Genomic DNA, 12,070 nt, shown 5'->3' on the forward strand with positions numbered 1-12,070 from the left:
CCGTAGTGTATGTACTGTAGCCCTTAAACAAACTTAAGACCCTCTAAAAAAACAATAGCATTATAGTAGAGTCACTATTGTGGAACAGGCATGTTTGCGGAACAGCTCGTCAAAATAAGTTAAAATCTACTTTATTTTGAAATGTTCTGCTAAACTACTGCGCAAGTTCCATTTCTCTACATTTCCAATATATGGGTTTTCCTTTCACAGCAGAAAATTAATTTTGACTCCAGGTTAAAGTTGATAGGTGTGGAATCGTCCATTATTTTTCACGTACCAGGAGAAGGCATAGGTCAGGGCTTAAGGCTTTTTAAAAATGATAATGACCCATCTCCCGTATGATACACCCAGTTTTCGGTTTATAAATGAATGTGAAAAAACGTCATTTCATAGCCATCTACAAGGAATTTAATTTTTAAAAAATTGGGAGGTGTTTACCCAGTTTTTACCTTTTTAAAGATAGTCACAATTGTGGAAGACTATAGATGTTATGTATTTGACATGCGCATTTAGCTTAATATTTACATATTGATTTAGATTATCGGAATTTGTATTAGTATACATAAATTTAAAAATATTTAGAGAATAATATTACATATAATATACAATTTATGATTACCAGACGTCCAGCAAAAAGAGGACAAATCATAATATCAAATATCATAAAGATCTATAGGCCTATATAATATTGATATAACAAAAAAAAGAATTAAAGAATAGTGGAAAATTAAACCTTGTAAGAAAAATCAGGGTAGTGTGACGTCAATTACAATTAAAGAAGAGGTAAAGAATGTAATAGTGACAATGTGTGTCTTTAGCTTTAATAAAAATAATTAATGTATAGGATAAGGAGTTCAAATTCAAGACTAATAAAATATGTGCTTTATATAGGCTTTGTTCCGATATTTTTACTGTGTTCCGCAATGTGACTTCTTAAAAAATCCTGTTCCGTAATTGTGACTGACCATATCTCAGTCCATTTGAATGTAAAATTTAAATATGTGTTGCAAAACTAAACAATGCAACTATTTTTATCGGAAAATGGATGGGCAATGTCTCTTCCATAGGTCTAACCATTACGGAGCAAAAAATTGAAAACTAAAAGTAGCTGCAAACTGTTCCGCAATAGTGACTCTACTCTATAACTTCATCAATTTAGGCCATGTTTACATGAGAAAAATTCGAAAGGATCTAGATCTAGATCTAATTTTAAGAACTACACTTTGCGTAGATAGTTTTTTACTTTGACACATGAAAATACAAAATATAGTCCATTGATTTCATTATTTAATAAAATTAACCTTCAAATTTGTGTTTCATAAGCATTTTTTACATAAATTCGTTCATCGGCAGATATATGCAAACAAAAAAAATGTGGGCCGCGGGTAATATGTGTCTAGTATATATATATATATATATATTTTATATATATATATATATATATATATATATATATATATATATATATATTGTGTAGTTGGGAATGTAAAAAAATATCACAATTTTTAAATGTTTATTCTCTTTGTTTCTGATCATATGAAAAAATATCACACAGATTTGCAATTAATATACTCATCAGCACAATGGCCCTTTTTTTTGACACTCAGATTTCTTTTATCAATATTAAAATGTTGCTTTATAGCATCATGTGAGTAATTAAATAATTTTGCTGTGTTCTATACCTAGTTGCACAAGACTCTGGGGGCTATTTGAATCCTGTTGCATCTGTGTATGATGACATTGACACACCTGACTCCAACATGGCATCTAATGCTGAGGTTCATCCACCGGCTTACACTCCAGAAGAGAACAGAATAGCAACTGCTCCACCAGCCTATACTCCTCCTAGCCAGTCTAGGACAGCTAATGCCCAGTTGAATGCTGCCCGCTCAGGGAATGTTTCCAGGCACCAGAGAGCTCATGTCAGGGGGAATAACTCTCTTGGAGAGTTGTAACAATTGTGGTATAATTTCATTTTTAATGTCAGAATCCTTTGTTTATCTTTTTGTTGTCTTTGCTGATCATAATTGTTGGGTTGTGAGGTTGTTTTCTCAAAACTATGCAATAAATTAATTCCATTCTTTTTCAATATGATTATTTTTCCATATCAATTTTTTTTAAATTGTGTAATCTAAGATAAAGGAAATTATAAAGCATGATGAAATGCAGTGAAATATTGTACAATTCATTATTTGTCCTAATCAAAATAATAAGTAAAAGGAATGATGTTTTTTTTTTTTTAATTATTTTTTTATAGTTTTATTTGATGTTTTTATTTTCATATGTTGCATTATAGAAAGAAATATCCGGTATACAGGTATGAAATTAAGAACCATTAGCTGGTACATTTTACTTTTGTTTGATTTTTTTGTAACAAACTTTGCCAAAACTAAACCAAATGTAACATTTCATAATATTTGATTTAATTTATAATATTTTTATATAATTTTAAATTTATTTTTACCTGTTTTAATGTTTTATATAGAAAACAAAATATATCATCAATCATCCATCAGGCTGTCATCAGATCTTTTAAAAAAAACATTATTTAAAAAAAAAGTACAAAAAAAAGTGGCAATAACTTATTTTTTTATTTTGATACTATGTTAAGTTTTTATCAGTCACAAGCAGATCTAAATGTGACATCAAATCAAGTGAATTATCCAAGACTGTGGAGTTGTATACTGATTTTATTTTTGCCTTACCTCATAGCCGTAATATTCTTGGGTTATTGTAATCACTCTCAATTACCTTCTATAGTTCTATATCTATATCCACCTTGAGAATCTTTTTGCTAGAATCAAATGATTGAAATACTCATTGTACCTTGGTATCATAATACCTTGAGTCTACATCATGTAGTCTTTTTTTAGAAATGAACTAATTATATTTCACTCTCTGGCACTGCCAGGGTAGAGCTTTGTTAAAGAGAAACAAAATTTATTGTAGTCCCTTTAATAGTGTCAACTGAGAGATTTTCTGGTGATGTGGCAGGTCTAAGGCAATACTGCCCTCTGACATGTAACAAAAATCCTTATAGGGATGTTTAGGGCCTTTTGTTACTTTACCTAGGGCCTAGAATGTGTTTGTAAGGTCAGTTGTCACTATCCCCCTTGTTTGATATGACAAAAGGATTTTGTTATTTTAGGCAACTTCCATAGCCGCTTAGTCTCCTAGGAATTTAAAACTTAAAAACTGAAGCTTAGGTTTATAAATTATTTTTTTTTACATGTTCTGTTTTTCTTATATTGTGGAATGGTGGCTCAGCGATGACAATGACCATTGCAGATTTGTCTTTGTAAATCTGGTCAATTAAAATCCACCTTCTTGTCAGTTAAAGTAAGTCTATTCCAGTATAGTAAATAATTAGTTGACTTGAAAACCTTCTGTGGTGAATATTTGTAGTCAAGGGCGTATCAGATCAGATAATGTGTCAAGGCCAGGTGCTGATGTATTAGTTTTGCAACTTGATTATGGTGATCTAGAAAGGCAGATTCTGACAAAGCTGGATATTCTGCCATTATGTGTTTGATTGACTCACTGACGTTTCCGCACTTTTGGCATCTGTCAATAACATAGAGTTTCAGGATGTGCCTTTGTTAGTTTTTTGTCCTAATAACTAGGTAATGTAAAGTAGTGACAAAACTTTCTGTTTGAGCTTATTTTGAAAATTTGTGTCTTACAAAGTTTGTTTTAAAGCTTTGCAGTCCACGGCCTTCATTCTTCCTAGGCTGGTAAATCCTTATAGTGGAAGACTTAGGGTGTAAACAGCAAAATTTAGTGAATATTTTTTCAGGTCATTTAGAACACTGTTAACTTAATCATTGAGTTACAGTTATGTAGGGAATTTATTTTTTGTTGTATGGAAAATGGGGGCAGGATGATTTTTATCAATGACGATGCTGTGAAACTTAAGAACAATTCACAGCCTTCATTCATCTTTAAAGAGTATGAGATCAAGCATATCTTAGCATTTGATTTAGCAGAGTAACACCACAGATGGTCTATTGAGTACATTTTATTGTTTCAAGTTCTTCTGGCCGACTGTTAATGAGGGGTGTCATGTGGCCAGCACAACATCTAACCACCTTTACTTTTCCCAACTAATGTTAGGTTCCAGTTAGAGTAGGGTGGACTCAGAATAAATATGTTTTAATCACAATATTGAATTGACACAAAACAAATTTCTTAAACAAAACTAGTAGCAATAATGGAATGAACACTGAAATGAACAAACCTTTTGATAGTTTTTCCATTGTCTTGTGTCTCCTAATATTTCCACAGCGTGCACCGTGAGGTCACAAATTTCTGGCCTAATTCCATTTTTACTAGTCATTTATAAAAGAAGTTTTTTGTTCCTTTCTTAGCATTGTTAGAATGACATCAGACTAGATGCAATTTTAATGGCAAACATGTTTAAAGCTAGGTCACTTGCACACCGCCATCTTGGTTTGTATCCTTTGGTATTGAAAATATATGTTTCAAATGCAATTATATATATTTTTTCAATTGGTTAAATGAGTAAGAACTTTTTTTTCAGTATCTGATAATTTTGTTTTTAAAGAATTTCATGTGCCTATTGTTCTGGTAGTGCAATGATTCGATTGTTTGATTTTCATAATAAAGTTAAGATTGGTGGAATCAATATGCATAAAGATATATTAAATCTTTCAAAACATATTGTTTGTATCTTTTTTTAAATATACGAGATGAATCTATTTTGAACAAATGTTATATTTGAATTGTCAAACAATTGCTTGTTTTTTCTTTTGTGTGTTACATCAAATTCGTGCATTCTTATTTGAAATATATTTTTATATCTTAACTTATGCACCTTGAAATGTAATTATTGTATGTTTAATATACATATCACACTGTATCATAATGTATCATTTTATTTAAATGCACCAATTAAATGTGCATTTCTGTAAAGCCTTTTTGTGTTGACTATTTTGTAATATTGATTAAAAATTTTGTACATGCTCTTGATGTGCCTCTGTACATTATGTAAAGTGCCTATTTTAAAATCCGGCCCTGATAATGTTCATATTCTCGGTAACCATAACGTGATAAGGGGAAATAATAATGAAATAAAAATGTGATTCCATTCGATATTACCAACTAATATGCATAGGACATAATTATCTTCTCTTTTGAAGGATTGTCTGTAATTTCTTAGATTAGAAGTTTTTCAAACTAGAATCTTTCTAAAGTGAAGGAAAACCATCGAATTTTGTAGACTGCTAATCTTTGATTAACTTGCCATGAATACATATATTCATATCAGAAATAATAAATGTTTCAAAGGACTGCTATTAAGAAGATTATATATTTTCATATCATGCTGTTCGTCAGTCAGTTAAAGAATTATCTTTTTACTGTTTTGAAATATTCAATTAGATTTGTTTTTCTTTAGTTTGTAGACTTAAATGTGGTTGTTTTTCTTTCTTTTATTACAGTAAGCTTTATATACAAATCAGTTTTATTGTATATAATGTATATTAGAATTAAACATTTTTATTGCCATGTAGTTGACAGAAGCATAGCTTTGACATTCTACACCACTTTGAACTAAAAGAGTTTATCTAAGTATATGAATATAATTTTTTTAAAGTCCATCAAGTCACACAGACTAATTTTAGACTTATACATTGTTAATCTTCAATGTCAATGTAATTATTAAACTCTCTTTCCTTTATTGTTTTTGTTTTTAGTTATTTATAAAACAATAAATCTTAACACATTCCTTGATTATAACTTAGAGTTAGGTCCTACTGCACCATTCAGCACATAGATCTGCCATAGGTGACTTCCCTAGCCTCTTCCCCTCTGGTACCCCCTGGTTTTAGGTCTTCTAAAAATGTGCTAGGCCATGTTAAATCTGGACGGCTTTGTTTTCGATCTCCTTTTTTCAGTCTGACTTAGGTAAATGTTAAGTCATATAAGGATGTGTCTTGTGAATCTCAGTCACCACTTCACCAAGGGGGTGAGTTCCCAAGTGGGAATGGATTTCTCTTTTGGTGACATGACTCTAAGATGATGCAAATATTTTGTGCTATTTTTTATAAGCAAGCTGTTTACATCTTATGAAACTGTAATTTGATAATACTGGTGCATGATACAAAGTAATTTGATAATACTGTTTCATTTTATAAAGCAGTTTGATAATACTGGAGCATGGTACAAAGGTTATACAATGTGAAAGGTTTAGGATTGTGTGAAGTATTAGCACTGAACAGTTGTTTTTATTTTATTTTACAATGTTTGTTGAATTTATGGGAGCACACAAATTACTCAAGATTAAGTTACTTCACAAAAATTAACAATGTTAGATGTGCCACAACTAAATTTAAGCAAACCCAGATATGTATTTGATTTCGGATGACATTTATGAAAAATAAACGAATTTACTATTATGATTGATTCTGAATTTTTTAAAAAATATATAAATAACTTTTACCCACTATGAGCTGCATTTGATCCAGATATATCGCATTGAGATGAGGTCACAGAATAGTAAAATGCTTGACCTCCACACTACGGAGTCTTGAGTTTGAATCCATTTGAAGACTCAGATTTTTATTTCAGAATTTTGATGAAGTGAAGTCCGCCCAGCTCTACCTGACATTTCTTTTGTGTAGCTCTTTCTTTGAGGTTTCAAGACCATGTTCTGACTTCGGCCTTACTATAAACACACACACACACACACTGAAACTTATATTTGCCAGCTCCAGATTGAGCCTGCTTGGATCCAAACATCAAAATAAATGGACAGGGAATAATTGCAGTGGACACTTACCTACATTGGCAGCACACCTTCTCGTAATGGAAACATCGATAATGAAATCAACTTACAGATGATGAGGGATCAATAAGGCCAGTGCATCTTATTGTGTACTATATAGTCTTCGTTTCGTATATAGGCATATATATCATGGGCATTGAAAGCCAACAAAATGCATATTCTGAGGTATCTACAGTGCATTTTTCTGCTATTAAAAAATTTTATTTCAAAAACCTAAAAGTGCTATTCTTACTGACTTAGACCCTTCCGCGCCGTTCATCGCATTTGGCGTCAAGCTGTTTCCACAAAAATCTGGTAATGTCTGAAGCCTCTTCCCACCTGCTCTGAGGACCTCCATGAATGTGTGGCGCCAACTTGTACTAGGATGTCATCGCAACTCTTCTTATGCGTAATTAATTTTGTCGGAGAACATGTCCCACAAACCTCATGCGACGCTCTGTCACAATCTTACTAAGGAGTCGACTCCCAGTTCGGCATAGGATTTCCTTGATTTAGACCCGATCTCTGTAACTGACTCCTAAGATCTGTCTATCTTTGTTGAGCCACATTTAGTGTTTTCAATTTCGGCTGATGACTATTAACTGCACTTTATTAATGGAGCCCCGCCACTGGTAAAAATGTGTAACCTCTCTTGAATACGCTCTTGGAATTAAGTGACTGTAGTTTGCTTTAGAATAATATTGAAGATAGAGGTTTTCCACATCAAAACGCTCTGTAGGGGGATTTTAAACTCAAAACCATCTGGAGGGGTTTTAAACTTAAAAAAAAAAGCCATCTGTAGGAGAGGGGTTTAAACTCAAAACCCCCAATTGGCTTGGCTACGCTCAAATAATTTTAGTGTGTAATTTACCTTTTTTATATTGAAGAGGTATTTTTAGCATCAAACATTCTGGTAGGGGTTTTAAACTCAGGGATTTAAACTCAAAACCCCCTGGTAAGGGGTTTTAAACTAAGACCCCCTGGTAAGGGGGTTTAAACTCAAAACCCCCTTGGCTGTGCTGGGGCAAGTGATGGTTTGTAAAATGTTTGTAAAATGTTTTACATGTTTCGGATGTTCCTTCAGAGTCGAAGATAGTTTACTTCCTAGTCCAAACCTCCCGCAGGACGACGGGGGATGGGAGCGGGTAGGATTTGAACCCTCGACCATCGATAAATCCGAACGACAGTCCAGCGCGCAAACCGCACGACCAGGCAGCCATAAAAATCTCACCTGCGGGAGTGGGGATTTTTTTTCGGGGGAGGGGATATATATAATATATGCCTATATACGAATCGAAGACATTGCCATTTCACACACACACACACACATACACATACACACACACACACATATATATATTGCATGATGTGTATGTTTGTGTGTGCTGTGTGTAGATGCATGCAAAATAGATCTACATCTTTGCTTCGAAAACCCTCCTCATTTTCTTCTTTCTGACACTGTGCTGTCATTGTCACTGACAGTTTCAACTAAATTGTCCCTCCCACCCCCCTTTCATTTTTTCTCTCTCGTTTCCCCCCGACCTCTCCGTACCCCCCCCCCCCCCGGCAATGTTTTCAACGTTACAGCCAACTCCGTACAGCCAGGCCAGGTTAGTTGTTTCACCTTCTTTAGAAAGGTCTTCATCCTCCCCTCTCTTTCCCTTCCCACAATGCCCACAAAACACTTAAGGACCACGAACAGCATGCGTCTCTATCTGCCCTCTGCAGACGGCAGTGCAAATAATGTTTTCAAATACTTATATTTCACATTTCCAGGGACTGCTGAATGTATGTATATAATGACGCTTGTTGGAGTAAAATACCCAGGACTGGGAACTAGAATCTTGATCTAGATATACGGTACGTTGTATTGAGTGTATTTAAAATAAGAGTCTATAGGATTCCATCTGTCTCTATCTGTCTGTCTAACGACTGTCTGTCTGTCTGTGTTAAAAGTTTACGACAAGAACATCATATTTCTTATATATGTCAGAATGCTTAGAAAGACACGAAGAAAAGGGCACATTTCTTATTCGATATGCTAGGACAAACTTTTGCAAGTCACTGATTGACATGCATGACTAGATTGAGATATAAAATGAGTAGGACGTAATTATCTTCTCTTTTGAAGTAACGTCTGTAATCTAAAAGATAAGATAAATGTTAAGATAATGGATAAGACATACTGAAAAAAAAAATCACCAAAAAAAAATAAATGAAAGTGGTGTAGATGAGTTAGATGCGCACCATGAGATTGAATTAGAGATGGAGCATAGTTCAAAATATATCTACAAATAATAATTGGGTTATTGTCGACGACATTCAGAACAACTGTCGCGGAGGAGATCAATCGTGTGCCAAACTTTCTCTCTCTCACTCACACATTGTCCCCTCCTCCCACTCTCTCTCTCTCTCTCTCTCTCTCTCTCTTTCTCACTCTCTGTCTCTCTGACACTTTTTTACTCTATTATCTTTAAGACATCGTTTCTTTTTCCTCCTCTCTCTTTCTCTCTCTCTCTCTCTCTCTCAATTTCTCACACAAACTTTCTCTCACACACGCTTTCTCTCTCACTTTCTCTCTCTTTTTTTCTCTCTCACACAACTTTTTCTCACACACGCTTTTTATCTCACTTTCTTACACATACTTTCTCTTTATCACCCTCACTTTCTCTCTCTCCTCTTTCTCTATCTTTTAAGGGAACAGGTACACACACATACTGACAGAGAGAGAGAGAGAGAGAGAGAGAGGAGAGAAAGAGATAGAGAAAGAAAGACAGAGAGAGCGAGAGATAGACCGACAGAGATTATAAACATGTAGGTGTAGGTCCACTTTCTAGTTGTGATTAAGTTTTGCCATAAATAGACCTCCAACTTTTGTTGACATTCTTAACGATGTTTCTTTTTCTTTCTTTTGGTTTCGCTCTGTAAACGTGTCCTATTGATAAAAAGGTCACGGCCACATTCAAACCAGTACATCTTTGTGTGTGTTATTATTTCATGCAGTACTTCATTATTCTCTCACTATAAGCTGCTCGTTCTCTTTCCACGGATTTACTGTGTACCATTCACTGGTATGTACTGTGTTTCAGTCATTGTGTGCTCCAAGTCGTGTATGTGTCAGATTTGATTGACAGATTTCCATTCAATCACGCCTACCTTTGTGAAACTAACCACTTCCATTCTTTCACTATTGATGTAATTTTTAATACTCAGTGTTTTAATACGACCCCATCTCCCCACACACACGCCACATATTATTCTATTTGGGTCTTTTTTTTTCTCTTTTCTTTTGTATGTCTACAATGAATACTGGAGTCTATTTGTCAATGAATGTCGGCCTTCAAAGAGTTGTGATTGGCCACTTTTTTTTTTCCTTTAAAAACATCCATCTTAATTTACCACCGAACGTAGAGAAAAAACATTCCTAAATAAAACACGTTTTCAAAAACGTACACAAACTGTAAATATAAACTATTATGATTTAGGATATGCGCATTTAAAATGTGTATACAACACACAAAGCCTGGAGTTGCACGAATAAAAAGCTTGAAGGAATGAAGATAATTAAGTCCTATCCTTTACTTTCATGCAGGGCCGACCCTAACAAATGCGGCGCCTATGCGGAACGAATTGCGCGGGCCTAGTCTGGGTAGGGATAAGCGTAACTTCAAAATTAAGATTTTGTATTAGAAAATACATTTGTCTTTGCAACACATTTTTATTAAATGAAAGCTAACAATGCCGTTTTTTTTTAATCGCAAGTAGGACTGGCACCCCAAAATGACAATTTTGTCTATTTCCAGGAGATTTTTAATTTCAGGACATTTCCAGGATTTTTTCGTACACTTTGCAATTACAGGAGATTTCCAGGAGCCCCTGCAAAATCAGGAAGCCGTGGAAACCCTGTTATTATTTATAAGTTATAATGTTTTAATTCAATAATTTACACCTAGGTTTAGTGCGGGACCTATGACAGTGCGGGGCCCACTGCGACCGCATAGTCTGCAGTGGCCTACGTCCGGCCCTGCCCTCATGCATGGCCACCAAGAATCAATTTCAGAACCCCTCTAACAACTCTAAAGTTTTCACCATGCGACTAAACTAAAACCAAGAAGTACTAGAAATGTAATACCTAGCCACCAAGTTTATAATTGGTCTACATTGTCTACATAAACAATTTGCGGCTTTGTAGGAAGTCAAAATTCAATTAAAGCTATAGTCATTTTTTTTGTCCAACCTACTTCCTGACAAGTAACAAATAGCGGAGAAATGTTTGGGGCGCCTCACGTAATTAGGTTGACCCTCACTCTTGTCACATTTCACTCTGTTCATTAGCCAGAGGTGCAGAAGTGTTTACGCCAAAAGGTTATTGATGGAGTCTGCACAATTGATCACCGACGATCTCTAGAGGTCTTTTATTGCCAGCACAAAAGATCAAGAGTATGTATCTGATTCCTCCAAGTGATACAAGAGCTTAGGGCGCTGTGTGTACTCTCAAACCAACAGCGTCTTCTTGTTGAATTTAATCATGCCTCGTTTTGAAAAAGAGGTTCAATTCGTGTTTAAATTCATTGAATAGGTGAGTGAATTATTCAAGAAGTTGCGCTCACAGGATGACAGAGAATTTTTTTTAAGTTTTAGAAAATTATAGATGCAATTTTTTTTCGTTGAGTGTACATTATAAATCAATTGAAGGCTGCAACCGGTACCTCGACATCTTGACGTCAAGATGTCAGAGATTTGCTTGCGTACTAGGTTTAAGCTGATGTTCTTCTAACGGAGACCAATGTATGATCTTTTTATGTATCCCTTAGATCTACGTACCCTTTGAAGACTTCCTAAGCCTCAACAATTGTATTATGAATTGATTTCATGTCTTACTTTTATTTTAGTTGCATAACATTACAAATCTATCTATCTATATCTTCTCTAAATATAATTCTCTTCTTCCCTCAAGAGTTTAAACAAGAAGTAAAGGAAAGATCACTCTCTTATTTCTGCGGATAGTCCACGAGAAAAAACAAGAGTAGTGTTCACACTACGGATGGCTGCCTGCGCGCTAGACTGTCGTTTAAAAATTTAACAAACCCTGCCCTCTCCCATCCCCCTTTGTCTTGCGGAAGGTTTGGACTAGAAAGTAAACTATCTTTAACTCTGACGGAACATTCGAAACATTGTAAAACATTTTAGAAACAAACATTTTGCTGCACAATACAGCAGCGCCGGACTTAACTATTGTGACCAAGACGTCATGGAAAGAGATTAAGTAATCTACTATGTATATAT

The 12,070-nt window shown here is 34.5% G+C and overlaps 2 protein-coding genes across 6 annotated transcripts in view; both read left to right on the top strand.

Annotated features, from left to right (window-relative positions):
• LOC106056309 (uncharacterized) overlaps nt 1-6,416 on the top strand; it is a 62,508-nt gene extending 56,092 nt beyond the window's left edge. For all 3 annotated transcript variants that reach the window (XM_056015380.1, XM_056015382.1, XM_056015381.1), the window contains exon 29: nt 1,687-6,416. In XM_056015380.1, coding sequence (XP_055871355.1) covers nt 1,687-1,955 — 269 coding nt within the window. In that variant the 3' untranslated portion in view covers nt 1,956-6,416. The remainder of the gene's footprint in view (nt 1-1,686) is intronic.
• A 2,002-nt stretch (nt 6,417-8,418) lies between these two features.
• Nucleotides 8,419-12,070, top strand: part of LOC106056310 (uncharacterized) — a 37,523-nt gene continuing 33,871 nt past the window's right edge. For 2 of the 3 annotated variants that reach the window (XM_056015734.1, XM_013212995.2), the window contains exon 1: nt 8,419-8,644. The gene's annotated coding sequence lies outside the window, so the exon portion shown is untranslated. Of the gene's footprint in view, nt 8,645-8,672; nt 9,856-12,070 lie in introns of those variants that run through there. The other variant, XM_013212997.2, reaches the window with a different exon arrangement.

Source organism: Biomphalaria glabrata, chromosome 17 (assembly GCF_947242115.1).
Source record: "Biomphalaria glabrata chromosome 17, xgBioGlab47.1, whole genome shotgun sequence".
NCBI classification, from domain to species: Eukaryota; Metazoa; Mollusca; class Gastropoda; family Planorbidae; genus Biomphalaria; species Biomphalaria glabrata.